This window comes from Trematosphaeria pertusa (genome assembly GCF_010094035.1).
Source record: "Trematosphaeria pertusa strain CBS 122368 unplaced genomic scaffold BU26scaffold_4, whole genome shotgun sequence".
NCBI classification, from domain to species: domain Eukaryota; kingdom Fungi; phylum Ascomycota; class Dothideomycetes; order Pleosporales; family Trematosphaeriaceae; genus Trematosphaeria; species Trematosphaeria pertusa.
This window is the reverse complement of record NW_022987215.1, coordinates 2,677,056-2,700,732: the sequence shown is the minus strand read 5'-3', so window position 1 is coordinate 2,700,732 and position 23,677 is coordinate 2,677,056. Positions and strand designations below refer to the sequence as shown.

At 54.9% G+C, this 23,677-nt stretch overlaps 10 protein-coding genes across 10 annotated transcripts; 4 read left to right on the top strand and 6 right to left on the bottom strand.

Annotated features, from left to right (window-relative positions):
* Positions 1-468: 468 nt before the first annotated feature.
* BU26DRAFT_562415 (uncharacterized protein) lies at positions 469-759 on the top strand (the record flags this gene model as incomplete). Its single annotated transcript, XM_033833028.1, has 2 exons — positions 469-603; positions 691-759. The coding sequence occupies 2 exons, from the start codon at positions 469-471 to the stop codon at positions 757-759; spliced, it is 204 nt and encodes a 67-aa protein (XP_033687699.1).
* Positions 760-932: 173 nt separating this feature from the next.
* Positions 933-3,958, bottom strand: BU26DRAFT_517270 (RINT-1 family protein-like protein). The gene is made up of 7 exons (XM_033828534.1): positions 3,794-3,958; positions 3,496-3,743; positions 2,605-3,443; positions 2,411-2,545; positions 2,090-2,358; positions 1,787-2,028; positions 933-1,727 (listed from the first exon to the last, which is right to left on the bottom strand). Exons 1-7 carry the CDS (start codon positions 3,926-3,928, stop codon positions 1,097-1,099), a joined length of 2,499 nt encoding a protein of 832 aa, XP_033687698.1. The 5' UTR covers positions 3,929-3,958; the 3' UTR covers positions 933-1,096.
* A 13-nt stretch (positions 3,959-3,971) lies between these two features.
* BU26DRAFT_262293 (ARM repeat-containing protein) lies at positions 3,972-6,548 on the top strand. Its single transcript, XM_033821270.1, has 2 exons — positions 3,972-4,613; positions 4,658-6,548. The coding sequence occupies exons 1-2, from the start codon at positions 4,207-4,209 to the stop codon at positions 6,417-6,419; spliced, it is 2,169 nt and encodes a 722-aa protein (XP_033687697.1). The 5' UTR covers positions 3,972-4,206; the 3' UTR covers positions 6,420-6,548.
* BU26DRAFT_262294 (PLP-dependent transferase) lies at positions 6,549-8,507 on the top strand. The gene is made up of 4 exons (XM_033821271.1): positions 6,549-6,739; positions 6,842-7,129; positions 7,192-7,236; positions 7,299-8,507. Exons 1-4 carry the CDS (start codon positions 6,677-6,679, stop codon positions 8,433-8,435), a joined length of 1,533 nt encoding a protein of 510 aa, XP_033687696.1. The 5' UTR covers positions 6,549-6,676; the 3' UTR covers positions 8,436-8,507.
* Positions 8,470-11,552, bottom strand: BU26DRAFT_539227 (uncharacterized protein). The gene is made up of 3 exons (XM_033831500.1): positions 10,991-11,552; positions 10,201-10,935; positions 8,470-10,151 (listed from the first exon to the last, which is right to left on the bottom strand). The coding sequence occupies exons 1-3, from the start codon at positions 11,390-11,392 to the stop codon at positions 8,580-8,582; spliced, it is 2,709 nt and encodes a 902-aa protein (XP_033687695.1). The 5' UTR covers positions 11,393-11,552; the 3' UTR covers positions 8,470-8,579.
* Positions 11,553-11,749: 197 nt separating this feature from the next.
* BU26DRAFT_549209 (Sec34-domain-containing protein) lies at positions 11,750-14,573 on the bottom strand (the record flags this gene model as incomplete). The annotated part of the gene is made up of 4 exons (XM_033831984.1): positions 11,750-12,780; positions 12,832-14,212; positions 14,267-14,507; positions 14,570-14,573. 4 exons carry the CDS (start codon positions 14,571-14,573, stop codon positions 11,920-11,922), a joined length of 2,487 nt encoding a protein of 828 aa, XP_033687694.1. The 3' UTR covers positions 11,750-11,919.
* A 454-nt stretch (positions 14,574-15,027) lies between these two features.
* BU26DRAFT_421634 (mitochondrial protein-like protein Fmp25) lies at positions 15,028-16,827 on the top strand (the record flags this gene model as incomplete). Its single annotated transcript, XM_033823416.1, has 1 exon — positions 15,028-16,827. One exon carries the CDS (start codon positions 15,028-15,030, stop codon positions 16,825-16,827), a length of 1,800 nt encoding a protein of 599 aa, XP_033687693.1.
* Positions 16,828-17,044: 217 nt separating this feature from the next.
* On the bottom strand, positions 17,045-17,873 carry BU26DRAFT_262193 (uncharacterized protein). Its single transcript, XM_033821268.1, has one exon. It carries the CDS (start codon positions 17,731-17,733, stop codon positions 17,263-17,265), a length of 471 nt encoding a protein of 156 aa, XP_033687692.1. The 5' UTR covers positions 17,734-17,873; the 3' UTR covers positions 17,045-17,262.
* A 626-nt stretch (positions 17,874-18,499) lies between these two features.
* Positions 18,500-21,616, bottom strand: BU26DRAFT_562408 (uncharacterized protein; the record flags this gene model as incomplete). Its single annotated transcript, XM_033833027.1, has 3 exons — positions 18,500-21,198; positions 21,246-21,515; positions 21,568-21,616. The coding sequence occupies 3 exons, from the start codon at positions 21,614-21,616 to the stop codon at positions 18,500-18,502; spliced, it is 3,018 nt and encodes a 1,005-aa protein (XP_033687691.1).
* A 533-nt stretch (positions 21,617-22,149) lies between these two features.
* BU26DRAFT_529687 (alpha/beta-hydrolase) lies at positions 22,150-23,427 on the bottom strand (the record flags this gene model as incomplete). Its single annotated transcript, XM_033830915.1, has 6 exons — positions 22,150-22,359; positions 22,422-22,533; positions 22,564-22,626; positions 22,669-22,880; positions 22,952-23,153; positions 23,204-23,427. The coding sequence occupies 6 exons, from the start codon at positions 23,425-23,427 to the stop codon at positions 22,150-22,152; spliced, it is 1,023 nt and encodes a 340-aa protein (XP_033687690.1).
* Positions 23,428-23,677: the final 250 nt, after the last annotated feature.

Sequence of the window (23,677 nt, the reverse complement as noted above, 5' to 3'; positions counted from 1 at the left end):
AAAGGGACTGCTGTACCGGTATGCAACGACGCCAGATGCGACTAAACTTGCTTAGGAGCACAAAGATGGATCGGAAGAAGGACGAATGCATGCCCTATGGAAACGTGTATGAAAGCACGCCATGTTAGGCAGAGTACCTTGCAGAGCGACGTCAGATGCAAACCGATGATGGCAAGTTTAGGGGCCTAGTACTAGGGTGAAGCCAAGTTTGAGAGCTTGAATGATGCGCGCCAGAGGCCAGACTCGCGGTTACCGGCAGGATAAGGGACGCAGTAGGGTGGGAATGGCGTAGGGCGTCGCGATTTCCAAGTTTAGCGAAAGGGTCTACGTGTAAGTTGACGGCTACCTAATCGACAAAGGTGAAGTATAAAGAAGGGTACCACTCGGCCTCTCCTTCATATTCCATCACCTTCAACAAACTTCCTTCTACCACACTACTTACCAAATTAAGTCAATCCAAGAGCCATCATGAACTCCAACACCAACAATGCCTCCAACCAAAACGAAGACTACCTCGACAAGGGTCTCGACTCCGCCGAGAAGAAGTTCGGAGGCTCAATGGGTCAAGACACGCAGAAGAACCGCGGTATTAACGAGAAAATCGTACGACTACCTCATTCCCTTCCCTCCACACCCACTTAACTTCGCTCCTTCATCCGTGACATTGATATGTGCTAACGACAAAGACAGACCGATGGAGCTCGCGGCATGCTTGAAAAAGTGACGGGCAAGAAGGCCCCGGAGAAGTTCTCCAACTAAACATCTTCCTCGACGAAACAAGGGTTTTGGGGCTACGATTCATGAGCGATGGTGCAGAATACGACCTACAGTTGAAAGGGTGAAAGGGTGGATGTAATGATCATAACCATGACCCTCTACGCGTAAAGGACCACATAGTTAGGATAACGATATCAACCTATACACGAAATGTTGGCTATGCTTGTGAATGATGCAGGCACATGTGTGTGAGGACCCGTTGCTTACGTCTAGCTTCCCCGTTGGCGCTCGTTAAGTAAGTAGGACAGCATGATCTCGGTTAGACAGGCGGCGGCTGTGGTTGAGATGCAGCTATGGTGGCACAAGAATCGAACGATGTCTATCCCGCAAGCTCAACTCGCCGGCCTAGCACAGCCCTGGCTTCCGTTTCGCTGAGCATTTCCATACCCAGCTCCTCAAGCACTTCTCTAGCAGCCTGGTTATCGGCGAAGAGTCGCTTCTCCACCTCCCACAATCCGAGTTCCTCATCCGCAGCCGTTGTATCACCACCCTCTCCTTGTTGCGGCGCCGCCTCATTATCCTCTGCACCCCAAGCATCCCAGGCCTCGCCACCCTCTTCCTCCGCTGACGAGGACTTTACTTGAGATTTGCCACCCTTGACAGGTAATCCAACGAGTTGTGCACCTTCGAGGCACTTCCTCAACCCGGATTCAGCGACACCGGGACCCACCGCCTTGTCAACAACTCGACAGATGGCGGCAAGATCAGCTGATAGTTGCGCCGCGCCCGCAGTCGAAAACCGATGACGGCTGAGTACATTGTCAAAAATCGTATGAGAAGTTGTGGCGAGCACTCCTCTGGCGATGCGGCGTAGTGGCGCGGGAGCTAGAGCGCGGGACAGAAAGCCCAGTGTACTGGTCAGGTGTGTGAGGAGTGGATCCAGCTCTGCAGTTGGCGAGAGACTGGCGTTTGCTGAGGCTGAGGGACCGGTAAGGGTGGCCCAGGGGTTACTGCAAAAAGTAAATAAATATCCGGCGCAACGCTGAGGTTTCTGCTTTGGGAGACGTACATGTGTCGATAAGGCCGCAGCGCCTCTCGCACATTATTGTTTAGCGTGTCCGTTATGATCTTTTCGCTGCGGATGCGGAGGCGCGTGTAGTGGCCAGCCGTTTCATCGAAGAGCGCGCCACCATCGCGGTCCCCTCCTACCGTTTTTGACGTGCGCTCAGCGACATCTGCAACGGACATGGTGCCGATGTTATTGGCTTGGCGAGCGCGCTCTTGCAGCTCCTCCCAGATGTCTAAGAAGAACTGTAGATGGAATTAGCATCCGGACGCCGATCTCCCGACAGTGCGGTGAGTGACAACCTACCACGTCGTCGCTCCAATCCCGCATTGCCTTTTCAAGGTAGTCTGCACTACCGTAGGTCTTGCAAAGACGCTCGAGTCCTTCCACGCCAAGCAGCCGCTCCTGTTCTTCCTTGGTCACCCCTCCGACAGCACGACCCAGCGAGGTGGTCATGGAAAGATAGGCTTCCAAGTTGCTCTGTAGTCGCTCGTGAAGTTTGTCAAAAATGGCAATCTGAATGTCGATCAAGAAGCGCAGTTTTTGCGAAAAGGAAGTCAGGGGCCTGTATCGATCTACCATATCGGTCAGATGGGAGTCGTCGAATCTTAGAATTTCCGTCCTCACCTGTGATTGTTTCGAGCAAGTCGTTCACGCGGATCGCTCCCTTGGTGGGCTTTGTGGCTTTTGGATCGACGCTCTCGTAGTCCAGATCACCAAAATCAGGAGACTCGACAATGCTTTGATAGCGGGCTAATGCAACTGCTCGCAAGTCAGCTTCCGAAGGGTAAGACAGGTCGGGCAGAGGTAAGCTGTCGTACAATCTTTCTCAACCTGCAGCCACCGCCCAAACCAGTCTTCCTGAACTAGAAATTCCCACGACAGGCCCTTCCACCCTTCAAGGCCATAACCGCCGTCGTATCCCCATACATCTCTAATAGTGGTGTCAAAGCTCATGACCTCGTGCATAAGGTGGCTGAGAAGCTGGGGCTGGCCAGCCACTTTCGGAAGCAGAGAGCTAATCTTCGACCTCAGCATGGGCAGCAGAGCGGTGATGAAAGCAGCCGTTGCGTCAATGTAGACGGGAGTCAGGGCGAGATGGGTCCCTCGGAAGTGTCTCAGCAGGGTGGGTTGCACGTAGTCGGTCATGAATCCGCTGTAGTCGTTCAAAAGGGTGGACACGTGCGAGAGGAAGTATTCAGGCCGATCAATGCGGTTCGTAGGCTTGTCGCCCTCGAAGTGATATCGGAAGCGCATCTCTAGAGGCTGCACCAGCACCTCGAACGGGAATAGGACTGCGGGGAGCCTTGCCTTGCTTGCGGACCCCTGTGCGTACTCGAAGCCTTCTAATTCGGGCATCTGCAGGTCCAGGAGCTTCGATATAGCGCTCTCCCACGCGTCCTGGAGCTGAGCGGGGACGGTCGCTTTTGGAGTGGGCCATTTTATCTGCTTGAGCGCCTTGTCGAGGTCGGACGAGAAGGCGTCTAGGATCTTGGACCGCAGAGCCTGGGTGAGCTTATCGACATGGTGAAGCAATTGCGGAGCAGCGCCCTCGGCGTCGTCTTGCAGGCGGAGCAGGCGCGTGTGGAGGGAGCGTAGCTGCTTGTAGGGACCGAGAGCAGCGTCATTGGACGTCTGCAGCTGCGACTGGGCTTCCTGGCTGCGAGCATCAGCGGCTTGTCCTGAGCTACATGGGACGATGTGTGGCCCACCCCAGCACGTCGACGTCCCGCAGCAGCTCGACGTAGGCGTTGGCCACGTCCAGGCGCTGCAGGGTATCCAGCACGGCTTCGAAGCTCGGCACGGCATCGTCGCTGGTCTCGGAGGCGGTGATGAGCACCAGACGGCGGTCAATGTCGGCTTGCTCGCCGCGAAAGGCACGGGCGCGGTCCTGCAGGGCGCGCTGGTGGTGGTGGGCGGCCTGCTTGGCCTCGTGGAGGTCGCGCTGGGCATCGTGGAGCTGCGCGGCGGTCAGTCGGGGCGCGCGGGCGCGGTGGGAGGCGGCCTCACCTGCTGCTTGAGGAGGCCGTGCTGGGCGTGGATGTTCGCCAGCAGCGCGGCAAGCGAGTCGAGGTCGCCGGCCGTCTGCAGCTTGTCGTCGAGGTAGTCGGCCGCGCGCGCCAGGCTGTCGTCCATGTCGTCCATGGCGGAGTCGATAGATTTCGTCGGTGGCACGCAGCCCTGGAGCCCTGGAGCCCTGGAGGGTTGTGCGGCGATCGATCTGGAGGACGAACGCTCGGCCCGCAGGCGCCAACTCGCTGGGTTCCGTGGCGTCCAGCGCCGTAGACTACCTGACTACCTAGGTACAGTATTTATTCGCGGTGCAGCCCCTGCAGACATGCCAGCAGCAGCCAGGTAGCCGAGCGTCGACTTTACTTCGTACTTCTAGCAATTTTCTCCCCGTCTGCCGCCGCCCCCCCAGCATGCCGAAAGAACGCAAGAAGCGCGGCCGCCGCGAGGAGCACAAGAAGCGCAAGCGCGAGCACGACGACGAAGGGGGCTCGAAGCGGCACAAGACGAGTGCGGACGAGCCTGTGCCGTGCCCGGACGCCGCCGTCGATGGCGTCGCCCGCCCCGGCGCGCAGCCCTTCTACGGCATGCTCGACGACGACGAGCAGGACTACTTCAGGCGCGCCGACGAGCTGCTCGAGCTGAACCAGTTCGCCGACCCAGAGGAGCGCAAGCTGTTCCTGGAGAATGTCTATCGGGAGGCGAGCGGGAAGGAGCTGAAGATTGCCCACAGCCAGTCCTGCTCGCGCTTGATGGAGCGGTTGATCCTGCTCTCCACCCCAGACCAGCTCAAGGGCCTATTCCAGAAGTTCAATGGGCAGTAAGTGCTTGCTGCACGCCTCCCGGCCCACGCTGACCTCGCAGCTTCCTCCATCTCATCCAGCACCGCTTCGCCTCCCACTGCTGCGAAGCGCTCTTCATACAGGCCGCGCCCGCAGTCACCCAAGAAGTCGCCAAACCCGCGCTTACGCAAACCCCGCCCTCTTCCGACCCCAATGACATCTACGTATCCATGGAGAACCTGTTCCTTTACACACTGGACGAGCTGGAAGGCTACCTGGGCTATTTGATGACGGACCGGTTTGCCTCGCACGTCCTGCGAGTCCTGCTGGTCGTCCTTGCCGGCGAGCCGCTTGAGAAGTCCAATCACAAGTCGCTTCTCCAAAGTAAAAAGAAGGAGAAAGTGGCCATCTCCGGCGCGGAGAAGACGCAAGAGTGGGCGCTGGAGAAGAGAACTGTGCCACTATCGTTTCTCGTTGCTCTGCAGAAGATAATCAACGACAGCATGGCGGGCTTGGATTCCTCTTATCTCCGCCAGCTGGCTGTGCATCCAACCGGCAACCCCACCCTGCAATTACTGCTCCGGCTCGAGCTAACCCAGTTTGGCAAATCGCGAGCGAAAGATGAGAATTCGATTATCCACAGACTGCTTCCGGATGATCCAATCGCAGGAGGAACCGAGAGCGCATCCTTCATAAACGGCCTTGTCTACGACGCAATCGGCTCGAGGCTGCTAGAGACCATTATCCAGTATGCTCCGGGGAAATTGTTCAAAACCATCTACGGGGAGTTTTTCAAGGAGCGCATGGGCAGCCTGGCACGCAACGAGATCGCAAGCTACGTCGCGGCGAAGATACTAGAGCGGCTAGGCAAGGATGACCTCGAGGAAGCGATGCGCCAGATTGTCGAGCAGATTCCGAACTTGGTCGAGCGAAACCGAACGGCCATCCTCAAGACGTTGATCGAGCGCTGCGTTGTTCGAGGCGTCGACACCACGCCAATCAAAGCCCAGCTGCAAACAGCATACGCCGGTTCCAACGGCTTTGAAGTGACGCGCATACTGAAACTCAGCGAGGCCCCATCAGAGGATGGAAAGTCGAATTCGAAACACGAGTATGCCCACCCGGACAAGGTCCATGGTTCTCTGCTTGCACAAGCGATGATGGCCGTTCGTGGGCCCTTGGGCAACTTGATCTTCGACTCGTTGGAGAAACTTGGTCCCCACTTGACCATCAACATCGCTCGCGATCCAACAGCGTCCCGGACACTGCAAGCCGCGCTTACCTCCCCCCACGCATCCGTCATATTCCGACGCAAGGTGATCCAGAAGTTCTATGGTCATGTCGGCGAGCTCGCCTTAGATCCTGCAGGCTCCCACGTAATCGATGCCATTTGGGAAGGCACTCACGGGCTGGCATTCATCCGGGAGCGCATCGCGGAAGAGCTGGCAGAGAACGAAGCCTCTCTCCGGGAATCTCACGTAGGCCGCGCCGTTTGGCGAAACTGGCGCATGGATCTATACAAACGGCGACGCAATGACTGGGTCAAGCAATCACGCTGGACAGCGGGCAACGAAGGTTTCCAGTCCTTTCCCGAAAGCAATGGCGACACTCACCCTGCCACGTACAACAATAAAGCGGGTAAGCATCTGACGGCCATCGAGCTCGCACGGCAGAAACACGCAGCCGCGAAAGCAGCCCAGGCGAAGAAGGAAGCACAGCAAGCAAAAAAAGAAAGTAGCAGCAAGGAGGTTAGCAGTAGGGAGAATAAAACGAAGAAGGAGCAGCACGCATCGAAATCGAGTAGCAGCAAAGGCAAAGAAAAAGCGGCTGCCATGGCGCAATAGACGGCATTGGCGCATATTCTCGGCATTTGGGCGGCGTTTTCGGCGGGCCTTGGCTTTAGGAACCATTTGGATTCGGACTAGATACCTTTGGTGCATTTTGCTCGGCAGAGCGCGCGGTGAGAGTTTTCTACCGGCAGGTTTTTATTCTCAGAAATCGTTTTAAACCATCCCACTCGATTGGTGCATTGGTGACGTACTTCGTTCTTGACTCCTACCCTTCCATAGTCTTGTTTTGCGCTCTTATATTTTGGCAGGAGATGGCTTCGAGCTCCACGAACGGTGTGGAGGCGCCGTTGAATAGAGCGGACGAAGTTAAAGAGGTATGCATATCCGCTACGCAAATTGCTTTTCCGGTCCGTTCGACGAAATCCATTCGCTTTTCCGAGATTCGCCAGACCGCACACTGACTGACTCTCCCTAAGCTGCTTGAAGCCGTCCAAGAATTGATTATTCCATACATCGGTTCGGCAGATGATGATGCCAAGACAAAGCATACAGGTCACGGCCTGGCCCTCCCCGGCGGAGGACCTAGAACCGCCCTAGTCGAGCATCATCCACCTAAGAAGCTCGAAGGGATATTGAACCTACAGGTGCCGGAAGCAAGAGGAGGTAAAGATGGGCTACTCGAGCTCGTACAGAAGTTGTTGCAGTATAGCGTGAATACATGGGATCAAGGATTCATGGACAAGCTCTACGGCTCAACGAACGCTGTACGCATGCAAATGCTCTCAAAAACACCCAGCTACGACGAGTTCTGACTTGCCAACCTCAGGTCGGATTAGTATCAGAATTGCTTCTGGCTACATTGAACACAAATGTACATCTCCTTCCAACAGCCTTCCTCCGTCACCCATCTCGACGCTGACCCACCCCCCGCAGGCGCACGTCTACCAAGTCTCCCCCGCCCTAACCCTCATTGAAAAATACACCACAAAGTTCCTAGCCCACCTCTTCGGCTACACGTCCTCATACTGCGGCGGTATATCTCAACCTGGAGGGTCAGCATCAAACAGCACCGCCATCATCATCGCGCGCAACACACTCTACCCCTCAACCAAAGAAACCGGTAACGGCCCCCACCGCTTCACACTCTTCACCTCCGCGCACGGCCACTACTCCGTCGAAAAAGCCGCGCAAATGTTCGGCCTAGGAAGTAAGAACGTCATCTCCGTGCCTGTCGACGCCGAAGGCAGGATGATCCCCGAAGAGTTGGAAAAGCTGGTCAAGCAGAGTAAGGAGAAGGGCGAAACGCCGTTCTTCGTTAACGCGACAGCCGGGACTACCGTCTTGGGTTCCTTCGATCCCTTTCCCCCACTCGCTGCTATCTGTAAGACGCACCGCTTGTGGCTGCATGTGGACGGGAGTTGGGGCGGGAGTGTCGTGTTCAATTCCACTTACAGGGAAACTCGGCTGAAGGGCGTAGAGCTCGCTGATAGCATAGCCATCACCCCGCACAAAATGCTCGGCGTGCCTATGACATGTAGCTTCCTCCTCGGCCGCGACCTGCGCCAGTTTTGGAGCGGTATGACACTGCCGGCTGGATATCTTTTCCACAACGCGTCGGAATCTGTGGATGAGATATACGATCTTGCGGATTTGACGCCGCAGTGCGGACGCCGCGCAGATAGCCTTAAGCTCTTCCTCTCTCTATCGTACTACGGGACGTGGCATTTCTCGGATCTAGTAGCGCGGGCGTACGAGAACGCGGAGTATTTGCTAGGGTTATTAAAGAAGAGGGGAGATTTTGTCACGATAAGTCCGGCGCCGCTGCCTTGTTTGCAAGTTTGCTTTTACTGGGCTAGGGGAGGGAAGTTGAAGGGTGGCAAGGCTAATGACAAGGCGACGGCGGATATAGCGAGCGAATTGATTAGTAGGGGGTTTATGATTGATTTTGCGCCGGGAGAGAGAGAGAAAGGGAAGTTCTTCCGCGTAGTCGTCAACGGGAACACGCGGAGAGGTACACTAGATGGGTTAGTGAGAGCCATCGAGGAGGCGGCGAGGGAGTTAGGATACTAGGTCGTGAAGGTCATCAGGGTATGGTACAATTGATAGACCTAGCAAGCGCCCGACTCAATCGACCGTAATACTATACGGAAGCCTGAACAGACTTTGCACGTACATTAATCCTCCTCTTTCGCCCGCAAACCTAATATATTTCTCCTACTTCCTAATTCCCCAAACATCGGCCCCCAAGCTAACGACCTTCCCATCCCCTTCCATATCCCCCAACAAGCCCCTGAGTTCCTCAGCTCCGAACGGAAACCCGCCCTGAACCAGCATGCGCATCATCATGAGAATCCTCATGACCGGCAGATTCCCCTGATTGGTCAGCATGCCTACGATAAAGCTCGTATAGACGTCCTTCTTCTCGTTCAAAAGATCAGCTTGGGATTTGACGGTTGTGGTCTGGGCAGCCTGCACTTCAGCGAGTTCTTGGGCTGCGGCTGCGGCATCGCTGTCCTTGGTGGAGGAATCGAGCCGCTCGATGACGGTGTATGTATCGGGTGAAACTGCCCGGAGCACGGATTTGCCAACCCAATAGGCTAGCGCTTGATGGACAAGGCCTTCATCCATCTGCAGCATTTCTTCAAGCTGTTCCACATTCCTCGTAATCCCCTCGCCTTTCTTGCCCTTCCCACCAGCAGCCCGCTCCTCACCAGGCTGCGGTTGAAATGCATACGCCACGCTAACCTGCCATGGCGTCAAGTGTTCGAACTCCTCAGTCCTATCCTCAAACTCCAGGATTATGGTGCTGTCACCCAGCGCATTCATCCAGCGCAGTTTGCGCATGCCTTTGATGCGTTCAAACCGCGATTCGTATTCTTTCTGCAGCGCTTCGATCTGTGCGGGAACGCGGAATTCTTCGTCGCGGAGGATGGGCCAAAAGAAGGAGGAGAGGATTTGGGCGTTTAGGGTAGGGCCTTCGGGTGGCTTCAAGATTGGTGTTGAGGGTGTTAGGTGGGAGGGCACTGATGATGTAGGACGGTGTGGTCGAGGTTGCCTTGGTCCAGGACCTGCTGGGGTCTCTGGCTGTTGACCTTGGTCCTCTGGCGTCAGTACATCGCCTGTAGCGTGGATGGTACCGTTGATGCGTTTTGACTCTAGGACATCGCGCAGCATAACTTCGCATGCTTGCAGCTTCTCGTCACCCAATCGAACCTTGATAAGCTCGAGCAACCGAATCTCCTTCTCATACTCCAGATCCTGACACCGCAATAGGTGGTCCCCAAGGATATTCTTCAACTCGTTGATAAAGTCTTCTTTATCCCAAATTGTCAAGAGGAAGTGAATGACATCCTCGACCTTCGACTTCTTGTAATCTGGGGATGCATCATTTGGAAGAGGCTGCCAATTCAGGTCGTTCCAGTTGAATTCCTCATCCGCCTCCTCACGGTTCGCAAAGGGTTTCTTCATTTCCATCGCGATCTCATAGGACAGCTCTCCACTTGAGGCAAATTTGGTGTTACCAACCTCGTCATCCGGATCCGTAAGAAGGCTTGAGATGATTATGCGAGCGGTATCTTCTCGCTCTTTCAGATATCGTCTGATAGGTCGCGCCACGCGTTCAAGCAAGACGCCCTTCGGATCCAGCTTGTGAAACGCGCGGATGATCGAGATGTAGACGTTTAAGATGTACGTCGTAGTAGCCCCAGGGTGTAGTAGACGCCTCGATATTTGCTGAGAGAAATTAGATGTGAGATATTGTTTTGCGCCGTCGAGCTTCAAGTAATCCTGAATGTTGTTAGATGATGCAGTATCACCACGTCGTTGAAGCACTTGCCTTGAGATCTAGTATCGCCCCTAAGCTTCTGTCCCAATGGATAACGAAGTCGAACAGATTGGCAACTCTTCCTCTCCCCAGCCTGGCAAGCGCCATCTCCTGCCACTGCTTCAGCTCGGTAGGTTGAACGTCGCTTGCATCGCATCTCAAGCATTCCATGGCTAGCTCCACAAGCGGGCAAAAGCCATCTTTGACCCATACCCTTAGATCGGGTACGATTGACCTCTTTGAGAACCAATCCACTTTCAGGTAGTGGCTAGCGATGAACGTCTCCAACAACTGGTTCATCGCATGTGCAAATGCCCTCTGAGCATTATTGCCTCCCAGCCCCACGCGCTCCAAGCCGGAGAGAAGCGCAGTCATCCGGTCGCGGACCTCCCTGGTACTCTCAGGTGTTGTGCTGGGCTGGACACCATCCTGCCGTACGTAAAAGCGGAACAACCGGCAACCTGCATCATAGAGGATATAGCTCAAAGTCTTCGAGAATCGCTTCGGAGGGAGGCAATGCGCGAAAACTGCGTGAATGTGTCGCTCGAATTTCCAGCTCGCGGCGTCCATTAATTCAATATCGGCCGTCTGCGACAGCTGGCTTGCGCGGATTGTCTTGTTCGTCGCATCTTGGTGGAGGAACGGGAGGATATGGTCATTGAAGGGCTGAAGGTAGAAGTTCTGGACCTGCTCGAGCGTCCGTTGCGTCTCGTCTAGGACGTCCCAGGCCGTGCGCAACTCGACTTCCTGCATTACGGTCAGCTCGTACTCAGGACTCGCACTATGCCTTTCGATATAATACCTTCTCCCATAACTCCTTCAGGGCCGGCTTTACAAAGCTCGCAAAATGCAACCGCGCTTCGTTCGTATACCACTCCAAGAGCCCTTTCTCGCCTTCCTCGCTCTTCCCCTCCCCGACCAATAGATAATATAGCGCCCCTTCAACGTCTGCACTTCGTTGGCTTCTCCTCGTTCCAGAGCCTGGATTGTTCGGTAGACTCAAGAAGCGTGTCGCGGTGCTCCAGGCCTGAGTCCGTTTCACGGCGCGATGCTGTGCGCCACCCGCATTGCCAATGAACGGGCCTCCGAATGAAGATCCAGGCGCCGTGTGTCCGAGATCCGGTGTTGCGACCGGCGTAGGCGTTGTGTGCGAGAGGGACGGGACGGGAAATACGGAGGCGAAGACGAGGGTTGCGTGGTCCATGGTCGATGTGCTGCAAACCCCACTTCGCAAGTTGTTTGTGTTGAGGTGCGCGGGCCGTTCATGACAAGACAAATCGCCAGGAAGAAGCTGATGCTGCTGAAACGGGTGGAAGGTCACTCATCGCACTCGTGTTACAGCCGACGAGCGACTTTTGAATCTGGTGAATGTGGCATGGATGGTTGCTCTCAACGCGGGCCAACACGCTGAGGGGCACGGACCAAGCCGCGAGAGCACGTGGTTGCTGTTGCGCCTGGGCACCTGCATCCTTGCCGTGCAAGCTTAATTAAAGTATACTTGATACTACGCTGGAAAGTCTGGACACGCTGTGAAACGATTGAACTTTGTGAGTATGGGATGAGACTGCGCATTCAGTGGGCTTGAATACGGCCCAAATGTGGCCATCCACTCTTCATTCCCGCGCCTAGGCATGATCTTCTTTCATCTAACTTCCCCTACCCTGGCCGCACTGATACACCTGCGCTGATAGACGGCTTTTAGGCGTGAGCCGCCGCCGCTATGCTCAGTTATTACATCTTAATCCTAATGCCTGTCGTCCCTGTCCTCTCCGTACTCGACCTCCCACTCATAGCCCCCATGCTCCCATCACTATCATCCGCGCCATTATCCATATCCTCAGGCCCGTCAGTCATAATTCCCAGCCCCAGCGTGCCCACCTTAAATAACCCTGCACACCACTCACCAAAGACATCGGGATCCCACACCCCATCCTCCCTGCCCTTACCCTTGCTACTCCTGCCCGTACCGTTGAGTGAAGGCGTGTAGGCAGTGTCGAACCAGTCTTCGTACGTCTGGGTCACGGACTCCATGACGGCGGCGACGAGCATCTCCCGCGTGCGGTAGTCAGTGATGTATTCTTCTAGTTTGGCACGTAGGAAGGGTGTCTCGTGTTCGATGTTGGAGCGCACTTTGGTGATGCGGGGGGCTGCTTCGCCAGGGGAGATTTTGGGCAGAATTTTCCCGTCTTTGGTTTTGATAGGTGCTGTCATGCGTCCTACAAATTGGGCAGTAAAATCTTGGATCGCTTGTCTGAGCCGGGTGTCGACTTCGGCTTTGGCGTCCAGCATATTCTCCACCACTTTCGGAATCAGCAGGCCTACAAGACTTCTTGGGTTGAAGAGTCCACCGCGGGCCCGAAGCTCCCAGAAAGTGTTGGTAATACTAGAGAGATCGTACTGCAGGTCTGTCTCGGGCGTCACGAATTCAATATCGAAGGCCACGATTTGTTGTTTTAGGAGAAGCAAGTGTGCGATGAGGAAGAGCGCGGCGTCGGTCGGGGAGGCTGATTTAGAGAGCAGGGTGCTCGCGTGGGCCAAGGAGAGGGTGGTGCCATGGACGATGCGGTGTGCTAGATCGTCGAAGACGGAGGACTGAGAGATTATTAGAGCTAATAGTCGAACGTTTGCGAAGACGAGACTCACGTGAACTAGCCGGTATATCTTACTAAGTAACCAGATTGCTTTCCTCAACGTCGGGTACCAGTCCTTGAATGCAGTCTCCGTGTTGAAGCTCCATCGTGCATCGGGATCATCCTCCTCGACTACCATAGGCGTCTTCGGCATCTGAGGCGTCGGGGGGGCCTCTGACTTCGGAGCCTTCCTTCCAGAGAGTACCGGCTGGTTCGACTTAGCACCCGACACGGCTTGCTTCTTGTTCTTGGCGGGATAATCTAGATCTTCTGGCTTCGGCTTATATCTCTCAATCTCGTCACGGAGAACGTTGAGCGAAAGAAACACTAGGCGGTTCTGAGTGTCTTGGAGTGCTGGATGCACTAGGGCCGTAAATTCTAGCTTGCTTGTTTCAACAACTGCGACTTCTTCCTCCTCCTCCTCCTCCTCCTCTTCTTCCATGTAGCGTGTCTGAATGAGGGTACAAAGTTCACAAAGCTTGAGAATCTGGGTCTCGTGGATGGTCCGAGGGCGTAAATGATCGTATAGAGGCTCGCACATAGATTCGAGGAAGTCGTATACGCCACCATCACCTTCAAACCATTCACCCCAAAGGTCGTATTCATCGAAACAGATGCCGCGTATGTAGCTTATACTGCTCCGAGCAAAAGAGACCAGGTCTTTCGACGTACTCGGCGCTTGAGCAATCTCTCCAATCTTCTTTGTGACGATGGGAAGGATCAGCCGCCCGCGGGTGGCTGAATAGCTCTGGTAGAGCTCGTTCATCAAGCTCTGATACTCTGCCTCGGCTCCAGGTTCCGCTCCTGCAGGTAATACGACGCGCTTTTGTATTTCGAGCCCTATCCGCTTCAGCTCCGGTGCCCCTACGCGAAACTTTGCGTACAGCAAAGCAGACATAGTGGTATCGTTTAGTTGACGATCTGCTATCCGCTTCGCCACATCCGCGGCAATTTCGCGAAGGGCGTTCGTAAAGTGGACTCGGATGAGGGTGAGAGCACGCGTAAGCAGGAGACGGTATCGTGAGCGGTACGTAGCGGACTCTCGATGCTTCGGGTGTGCCTGCATGTATTCCAGACAACTGTCCAGATTCGCCAGCATCTCTGTGAACTCCTTTCCCCGCACGATGTTCCCCGCACCAGGCGCGTTGAGTCTCTTGGTGATGGGCTCCAGGTAGAGATAGTAACGCAGGTTCTGTTCCATATCATCTGCTAGCTTTGTGATGCGCGTCTGGTCGTCTATCAGGCCTTCGCATTGTGTCTGGAACGCGGTTGTCTGCGATTCGACGGCTTTAAACGATTCGGTGAGGGACGAGAGAGTATCGAGGGCCGAAGTAGTGTCCGCTATTATCGTGTCGAGATGGTTCCGCATCAGATGCAGCTGGTCCTGATAGAGCCTACATATGAGCGATTAGTATCCATCCTGAATGGGCATCTCCCCCAATACACACTTGTACTCCTCATGGCTGGCCTCCAGCAGCTCGTCATTGACGCCACTATACCACTCCGCGAATTCCAACTCATTGCTGATGTTATCTCGCGACTTCTTCCGCTCCAGCCCCTTCTCCTTCTTCAAGTGCGCCCGGACGACGGTGTAGAAATCGCTGTACGACTTGGCTCGTCGGGCCACGGTGGCCGGCGGCGGGCCATTGTCCTTCTCGGGCGCTTCCTCTATGGTTTCGACGATGCCTTCTACGCGCTCGACGTCAGCCTGACTTTCCTGCAAAAACAACAATCAATATAGCTCAACGTACCCATGGAGCGGGCGGTGGGCTTACGTTGGGCTGCTTGAGCAGAGACTCGCGGCGGCGGTGCTTGCCCTTGTCCGCGGGTTTGGCTGCCCGGGGCACAAAGGCATTATACCACGAGTCCTGTACGTCGTACATTTTCGCAGGAATTGCTGGTGGTGGAGGGGAGAGGAAGCGGCGGCTCCTTGCGTCGGCCACGGCCAACAAGTCGTCGTGGGGTTGCTGCTCCGAATCGCCGCACTCCCGCCGCGCTGCTCCGGATCACGTGAAGGTCAAGCTCGCGCGCATGGTGACGTTCTAGACTCGACGACGATGCCACGAAAGCCATCGGCGGGCATGTCCATTACCAATTCCAGGAGTAACTACGAACATGACATCCCAGATGCCTTCCATTTGATTTCCTCTACTGCCCTCGTCGACGTTCTCCCCTGCTGCGCATGCAACCGTCCTCCTCGCCGTCCGCCATGCTCAGCACTCGATGCGCATCGCGGGCCGCATTACGAGTCCCGCATCCCCCGCGACTGTGTAGAAACATCTCGAGCAAACAGCGGCCGCAGATAAGAGCAGCGACCCATCCGTACGCACAGCGTCGCCAGCAGCATTTCGTCCGGTCTATAGCCACCGTCACTGCACTCTGGGCCACCGCCACTGCCTGGCAATGGTTCAATGGGGACAAGTTCTTCAGAGAAGTCCATGCGGAGGAGCCGCCCCAAGAGCAAGAGTTGAGCTTTGAGAAGCCGCGGCGGCAGGCTGTCTCGGAAGAGGACAACCGCAATATCCTCAGTTCGCAGCACTTGCAGGTTCAGAAGAGTTGGGAGAATCCGGGAGTATATGCGTGGGGGTCAAATACAGGGAAGGTTGTGGCGCCTGATTCACAGGAGTCTTTCATAAAGACACCGCGGCGGATACCCTTCTTTGACGGAGTGCTTTTAAGGGACATCAAGCTTGATCGGAACTTTGCGGCAGCCATCGATGAGAAGGGCGACCTTCTGCAGTGGGGCACTGCCTTCTCTAAAGACACCACCCAGCCAACGCCGACACTAAAGGGACGAAATTTGACTTCGCTTGCCATCTCCCGCGACCGCATCATAGCCCTCTCCGCGTCAGGAACTGTCTATTCGATCCCAGTGTCGCAAGAAGAGCAAAAAAATGGCCCAAAGCCGGCATCTACCTCCTGGATCCCTTTTTGGGGCTCCTCAAACAATATCTCCTACCGCATTCGCACACCTGAAAACCTTGGCTGGAATGAGCGGGTCACATCTATTTCCTCCGGCCTCGAGCACGCCCTAATGCTCACCTCTTCCGGTCGCCTCTTCTCTTTTGCGTCGGGAACGGAAAACTTCCCGTCAAAGGGACAATTGGGTATCCCACGCTTGACATGGAAGACACGTCCCAGCGGCACTTTCGACATTCCACATGAGGTCACCACCCTGAAGGGGTTTCCGATCCAGCATATTGCGACGGGCGATTACCACAGCCTCGTCAACGATGTCAATGGCCGTGCCTTCGGATTCGGCGATAACTCGGCTGGCCAACTCGGTTTCGACTTTAACCCTGAGGCCATGTTCATCGACGCCCCCTCGCTCCTCCCGACCCAGAAACTCTACTCCGGGACCGCACAACAAGCCTGTGTAACAAAGGTCTTCGCCGGCGGCAACACTTCCTTCCTCACTATTGAAGCTACGAAACCCGTAGCCTCGACCCGCGACTCAACTCGCGTGCAAGCTGATACATGGGCCTTTGGCTTTGGGCTGACAGGGCAGCTCGGCAACGGTCGCTGGATCCACAATCAATCGACTCCCATCAAGGTCCCGGCTTTCTCCGGCCTCTATGAATACGACGAGAATACTAACAGCGTCATACCCATCAGGCTCGCACACGTCTCCGTTGGCGCCAGCCATGCCGCCGGAATTATGGACAACGTAGCTAGCGTGGCCGTCTCCGGAAAATCCAAGAAACTCACCGAGAATGACACGAACTGGGGCCGCGATATTCTCTTTTGGGGTAATAATGAGTTCTACCAGCTCGGCACGGGGAAACGGAAGAACGAGCCCACACCAACTTACATTCAGCCCTTGGATCAGGCGGCGGAAGAGGAGCGCGCGGCTAGTGTGTTGAGCTGGGGAAGGCAGAAGGGGGAGAAGGGAATGCATAGGTTTCAAATTTCGCCTAGAGCAAAGGTTAAGGTGAATGGTCGGACGGTGGATTTGGAGCAGAGGGTGGAGTGTGGGAGGGGAGTGACAGCTGTGTATTCGGCCGTATGAAAAAAGAGTTGACAAGTTGGAAATAGCAGTTAGTGCCGTTGCACTCTCCGTTCACTTCATTGTATATGTTCAGCGGCTGTCTCTCAGCAAGGTACAGGAAAGCCTAGCTCACACGGCGTGTATTATGAACCACGATCTCTCATCTACTCCCAGATGAAAGCCTCCTTCGCGCGATCGCACTCATATCTGTGCTAACAAACGCTAGTTTGAAGGCCTTCAACGCGCTATCCGAACATCACCTCGGGATTCGAACGCCAACCGGGAGGCTGTCAACTTAATATGCAAACTCCGATCTTATCTAACAATCACCGGCTTGAAGACTTTCAATGCGCCACCCAGACACCAGTTTCGCTAACTACCCAGCCCTCGTCCAGCCCTCGTCCAGCCCTCGTCCACCCCTCATTCCCCCATCTCCGCTCTACTTTCCTCGCGACCTCACAGCTTCTGATACTCGGCTGTTTCCTCCGCGGTCCTCACATCTACAACACGATGCCCAGGCTTGGGTTTGACTGGCTTTTTCGTCGATACGGGATCTAGCTCGACCCTTTGTCGAATCGACGTTGGCTGCTGCTTCTTCGTTGCTTGCGAATCCGCATTTACTTTCGCTTCTTCCTCCTTGGCTCCTACCTTAGTGTCGTTCTTCGTGTAGCTTTGATTTTCGGAAGAAGCTGCAGCCTCACTTTCGACGGGATTTGCGTTTTGGTCTGCCATTGTGCGGTTGTTCGTGAGGGAGTGTTGTGAAGCGGGAGGATAACCAGGGAGTGGATGAGAATAAAGAGCTAGAGGACTGGGAGTGAGGGATTTTATCTCATGCTGTTTCACGTTATGATAAACATGGACCAGAGTCAGGATGGTGAAAAAGAAGAAGTAATGGGAGAAAGGGACGTTTCCAGAGGAAGTAAGCATAGTACAGTTGCAACATTTTTCACTCCGCGGACTATTCACATCTAGATCCGGCGTCACAAGCCCAGCCTATCTGCATCTACTTGTCACCCTTGGAAGCGTCATACGAGGGATGCCGACTTTACAGATCGAAATGCACTTGTCTATTGTTCTTATTTCCCAGCCAAGTTCTCCCTTGGAGACTCGTATCTACATGGCCCGAGCACTCGCAAGTTCTAAGACCGTTGATCATGTTCCATCCCAAGTCGGCGAGCAGTCTTATCGTGCCGACGTCTACGCAGCCACCTACGCCTATGAATACGTCTGTATCGGCGACATACACTACAACTTTTTCTACCCCTGACCCGACGCAAACCGCGGATTGTGGGGATCATGAATGCGGACACAATGATCCTGTGCCTGGGAAGACTATCGGGATTATTATGGGTGCCATGATAGGCACAGGAGTATTGCTCCTTTTCCTCCTTTGTTGTTGCACCAATGTTTCCGGGTACAGGAGAAGGAGCCCTTCAACTTGCTCGATTTGCCGAAAGGAGGAGCAGGAAAGGGGAAGAAGAAGGATAAGGACGCCTTGAAACTGCTAGATAGGTCGTGATGCGCAGCAGCGAGAAGTGAACGCTAGTCGAGCGAAGCGTGCTGTGGGTTCTCGGGAAGTGACTGTCAGAGATATGTTATATGAGACCGAGTCGGGCTTGTGAGAAATCCGAAGAAGACGTGCCATCTCATTAATCATGTCTGCATTATGCATTAAATACCCATTAAGAGTGCACTATACCCACAAGGTCGCAAGCATGGATATCCATATCCCGACCCCCAACAAACTCCACGACCTCGCTAATTTCCTTGTGCCCGACTTTGTGGATGAGGTCCTAGGCGCTGCCTCTGTATCCGGGCCACCAGTGGGTCCAACTTTCTTTGTCACTGATGCAAAGAGTTCGGATGCCGACTGACTGCTCGCTGCAACATGGCTTCCGCTCGAAGTAGTGCTCGCAAAAGCGTCGTTTATTGCCGCTGCGAGAGCGTTGACAACATCGTCCGTGGTTCCCGTCGCGGAGGGCATGAGCAACGTAGTCGTTGTACCGTCCGGGCCAACAATTACGAGCTCCCCGACTTGAGTAGTCGAGGCAGGCGAAAGCCTCATCTGCTGGCCATTAACAAAAACCACCCCGCTCGGATCAATAAAGATGCTGTGCCCCTCTATAGATATTTGAGGATCTCCTGGCTGAAGAGCGATTGTGCCATTGACAAGAAGGGTTCCGTTAGAGAGGAGTGTGAGCGAAATACCGGATACCATGGTCGAGGAAGGGTCAGCAGAGGTGGGCCGGATTTGGATTCGCTGACCATCTACGAAGACCGCGCCATTTGGATCCAAAACGATGGTGTGGCCGCCTACCGTTATTTGAGGATCGCCCGGGCGTAGACTCAGCGAGTTATTGATGATAACAGTACCATCCGCCAATCGAGAGATTAAGATGCCTGATACCGTGGTTGATGAGGGCGACGGCAAGGCGGTGGCTGCTGGTGCTAGGGAGATGGTAGTGCCGTCAATGACCACCGACGGCCCGTTCACGCTGAGCATCTCCGTAGGCTGTCCGGTCCGCGGATCCCCTATAACAATAATTCCAGGTCGTGTTGGATCAACGAATACGGGCTTACCACCGACGGTGCCAACTGGGGTGAGGGTGGTATCCCCAGTGATAACAACTGCCCCGCTCGTTGGGTTGACGGAAATAGTAGTACCCGAAACGATTACGGGAGTACCACCAGGAGTGATAGTTTGAGCAGCGCCCGGAGCGGTAGGGTTGACTATTATGACTGTTCCTGGGCGTGATGGATCCGCATTGACGACGCTGTTGCCTATGGTTGCAATTGCGGTGGGGCGGGTTGGAGCATTGGTGATAGGAGTTGGATTGGGATTAGGATTGTTTGGTGGATTGGATTGGTTGGGCTGATTTGGTTGGCCTGGGTTATTCGACAGATTCGGGTTCGGAGGGTTGTGACTTGGTTGTGGATCAATAGGAGGTGGAGTGGGTACCGTTATCGTCTGCGTGAATCGAGTCGTGATCGGAGGCTGAGGAATTGATTTACTCGTCGGAACGGGCACAGGCGGTATTGTCTGTCCAGGGGTGGGGGGATCTGTCTTAGATTTTCCTTCGGTAGTCGTAGAAGCGAGGAAACCGGGCGCTGTGCCCAGGGCGATTGGTGGATCCGGGGTACCATCGAAGACAGGCACACAGCTCGCCCACTCTGGATCGCGTGCACGCAACTGCGGTGGGACAGCAATTGCTGGTACATACCAGTCCGTCACAATGGATTGGCATCCGCTTTGACACCTCGGCATGCACTGATACGCGGAGGCTGGTATGTCACCAACAAGGTCTTCCCAATTGAGCGGCTTTGCGGTGGCACCTATGACCTGCCCATATGGTCTTGTGGTTCCAAATCTCCAGTCGCAGATAGAAGAGATGTCGCTGGATGAAACTTCAACCATGTGGTCGCTGTAAGTCCCACCAACCGGTACGCTCGTTTGACCCAACATGTTGTCCAGTGCGCACCATTTGTACGCGGAGACGGCGGGATAACGAACGTATGCTTTGTCCGACCAGTAAGTAGTAGAGTTGATCACGGTAGAAGAGTGTGGGTGCGAGTATATGGAGACGGAATAGCTGTCGAAGCCAGGGCTGGTATTCGCGCAGAGATCTCGGCTGGTGGACGGTGGAGCGAAATAAAGGAGTTGAACGGTATAGGCACGGATGGTACATCGTGCTGTAGCACACTGTGATTGGATGACGGCGCCGGTAGGCCGCGAGCAGTTCGCACCAGTGGGGCCGAAGGGCTTCAAAACCTGATCTAAGTTCCAGGTGAGGACATTCTGGCCCCCTGGCGTGAGAGTCACCTCTCCGTAAAGGTTCGTGCCACCGGAAATGGTGTAAGTGCCCCGCTCTGCAGCATATGATTCTCCATGCAGTGTCAGTGTGGGAAAAGCGCCAGCAGGTGCCGTCAGAGGCGTGGTTTCGCTATTGACCACGATTGATGCCGGAGGAGACGCCAGCGAAACGGTAAGTATATTGCTCGAAGTCCAAGCATCGTTGCTGTTAGACAGCGATGAGCCGAATAGCGACCAAGCTGCAGAACATTCGTCTGCATTTCGGATCGAGCAAGACGGGGCGGGTGAGAAGGTACCTGTGGGCCATATCCAGTCTGCTGAAAGGTAGGTTTCAACTGTGGTAACTGGTGTTGGCAGCAGAATAGTCGCGTTGGTAGCTTCGGCTTCGGAATCAAAGCGGGGGAGTCCATCGCAGAGGGTTGAGAAGGTCCCATTTAGCGAAGAGGATGGCAGACCAGAACTGATAGTCGATGTATACGTATATGTCTTAGTGATGATCTGCACATGGGACTGCGACCAAGCCGATGTCATAGAGGAGTATGACCAGTACGCCGGCCAACATTGCGTTACGTTGTTGAGATCTGGGGATTTGAGCTTCTTGGATGTCACTCGTTCAGGTCAATCTTACCTGTACCATTCAGAATTGGAGCGGCCGTCGTGTTGGGAGCTATGCTCGCCGATGCCGAAAGATTCGCAATCGGTGAAGAGAAATTTGCGACGTTAGTGATGGATGAGAGCAAGGTTGAATCGGGGGTCAATGGCGCCGACGCCGTCAGGTTGCCCAGCGAAGCGGCGGTGGCGATTCCATCGAAGGATGAAGCAGCGGCGGTGGTGTTTGCGATCGCCGGAGAGGAAGAGCTTGAGATGCTTGTGGCCGTGATATTCGCGCTGGTGAAGTCTGCTAGCGGTTAGCTCTGCGCACTCTGATCAACCGCGCAGATGCTCCTTACTCGAAAACCCAGCGCCCCTCAATGCAAGCGATCGCGCCAGGACTTCCATCTCGCCCTGTTCTTGAAGGTCGACGACCTCCCAGGAATTCGCGTCGTCGTGCCCATATATGCGAACTCAGGTCCATGTGTACCTGGGGGCTGTGAATCCTTCTCAATATGTTCTGCATTTAAGCTGAGGTTAATTACGGGAATTTCCCCCATAGGGATTAGTCTGGGGCGTTTTCGGCCCGGAATGACACCCCTGAACACGCATGGTGGAGGACGATGAGATCTGGGTGCATTGCTTTGCACTCTTTGGGCTCTAGCTAGGTGGGTGAGCGAAAGGTTCGTTGACGATGGCGCATGGGCCCCCTCGAAAACGGGCCAATCACGGTCGGAGATGGCAGAAGAGGAACCACCGGCGCTTCGGATACGGGATGGCGCTGCAGGGATGCCAAAAAAACCCCGAGTCACCTTCTACTATCGTCATAAGCCTCCCGGGTGGCTTTCATCGACTTCCTTCACTCCCGCAAATGTGGATCATGGATACGAGTACCGAGTTGCGGGTACAGAGCATCGCTCCACACAGCGGCGTGTGTCCCTCTAGTCGTACCCGGACGCGCCCTCAACAACACCATACGCACCCCCTCCCTTTCCGAACATGATTCTCAAGTCACCAGCTATGCTTCCGGGCAGCTCCCACGCCGCAAAGTGTCCACCGCGGTCATGCTCCCGGGCACACACCACTTCGCCCATACCAGATCCCCAGGTCTTTGGAAGACGGCAGATCTCTTTTGGGAAGTACGCAAGGCCCTATGTACAGCGTCAGTTCCTGCGATCGCACTTTTCGAATAATGAAACACCTGTCAACTTACTAGCTTCACTCCCGGGACATACTTGCTCCCGAAAGCAGGAAACTCGCCCTTCTGAGACTCGTAGTAGATGCGAACACTAGCCGCAGGACCCGCTGTGCTGAACCAGTACAGGCTAACCCACGTGCACACTTCGTCCGGCTACCAGTCGTAGTTGTCCGTCCACCCATGCAGCTTCTCGTACATCCACGCGAGGAGCCCAACGGGGCTATCAGCGAGCGAATACCCGACCGTCTGAGATTTTGTAGACTAGACAGCGTAGTAGCCCATTCCGTTCTTTTGGAAGGCTTCTAGTCCGGCCTTTTCGGCAGCACTGTACATCCCGAGCATATAGCGGGTCAGCATTGTGACGAAAGAAAACGGAGACTTCCAAGACGGTGGTGGCGATACGACCATGTTGATGTGGGAAGCTGTGAGATGAGATGGATACGGTTGGCCCATGACCCGGGTAATGAGGAAACCCTAGAAACCTATGTCAGTCCTATGCGAACCACAGCTATTAGAGAACATACCTAATCCCCGCCTTGCGAGACGTACTGCTCGTAGCCCAAAGCTAGCATGAGCTTGTGGCATGTCTCTGCGTATTGCTTCATCCCGAAGCCAGGCCTTTTAACTACAGATGAGAAGCCGAAGTTAGGCAAGGACGGAGCAACTATATGGAATGCGGGCCCATTGTCCTTCTCCGCATCGCTCAGGAGAGGCAGAAGCTTGGTCACTTCAAGGAAGCTTCCTGGCCTTAGAGGATATCAGCATTAAGAGCTATGGGATAATCGGGCGGGAAAGACCCACATCCATGAACGAATACCAGAGGAATCGCATGCTTAGCCGAGCTCTTCCTGTGGACTAAGTGCACGTCCACCGGATCAAACCCTTCTACGGAAATGCTGGTGATGAAGTTGGGTAATTTGTTAATGGACCTCCCAGCTGTACTTTGTCCGCCAGTGCTCGGCGAGTCGATGCACGTTGCCCAGGGGCGTGCCGTAGTCCCAACCAGCACCCTCAAGTTCATCCGGAAAGCCCGTAAGGTCTAACTTGTGTTTGAGTCGCTCGATCTTGTCTCGAGGCACCGCAACCTTTGCGGATTGCCGCCATGGTGCTGCCGATTTTTCAATCGGATGATTGGTATATCCGGCCGAAGATACGATTCCTTCGTCGTTGAGAAAGCACCTAGCAATCGTAGTGCGAATGAGGTCTGGCTTAGCAAGAAATCGGGTTCTGTTCGGGATGGGGCTAATCCGGCCGACCCGCTATCACGTGCA

Bases quoted from the DNA above. Each gene is read 5' to 3' on its own strand.
- BU26DRAFT_517270 (XM_033828534.1), bottom strand. From the start codon at position 3,928: ATGGACGACATGGACGACAGCCTGGCGCGCGCGGCCGACTACCTCGAC. The intron at 3,744-3,793 runs GTGAGGCCGCCT...ACCGCCGCGCAG, and splicing joins ACGGCCTCCTCAAGCAGCAG to CTCCACGATGCCCAGCGCGA. The intron at 2,029-2,089 runs GTAGGTTGTCAC...TTCCATCTACAG, and splicing joins GGGATTGGAGCGACGACGTG to TTCTTCTTAGACATCTGGGA.
- BU26DRAFT_262293 (XM_033821270.1), top strand. From the start codon at position 4,207: ATGCCGAAAGAACGCAAGAAGCGCGGCCGCCGCGAGGAGCACAAGAAG. The intron at 4,614-4,657 runs GTAAGTGCTTGC...CTGACCTCGCAG, and splicing joins TTCCAGAAGTTCAATGGGCA to CTTCCTCCATCTCATCCAGC.
- BU26DRAFT_262294 (XM_033821271.1), top strand. From the start codon at position 6,677: ATGGCTTCGAGCTCCACGAACGGTGTGGAGGCGCCGTTGAATAGAGCG. The intron at 7,130-7,191 runs GTACGCATGCAA...TGCCAACCTCAG, and splicing joins TCTACGGCTCAACGAACGCT to GTCGGATTAGTATCAGAATT. The intron at 7,237-7,298 runs GTACATCTCCTT...CACCCCCCGCAG, and splicing joins TGGCTACATTGAACACAAAT to GCGCACGTCTACCAAGTCTC.
- BU26DRAFT_539227 (XM_033831500.1), bottom strand. From the start codon at position 11,392: ATGGACCACGCAACCCTCGTCTTCGCCTCCGTATTTCCCGTCCCGTCC. The intron at 10,936-10,990 runs GTATTATATCGA...ACCGTAATGCAG, and splicing joins TGAAGGAGTTATGGGAGAAG to GAAGTCGAGTTGCGCACGGC. The intron at 10,152-10,200 runs GCAAGTGCTTCA...AACAACATTCAG, and splicing joins GGGCGATACTAGATCTCAAG to GATTACTTGAAGCTCGACGG.
- BU26DRAFT_262193 (XM_033821268.1), bottom strand. From the start codon at position 17,733: ATGCTTACTTCCTCTGGAAACGTCCCTTTCTCCCATTACTTCTTCTTT.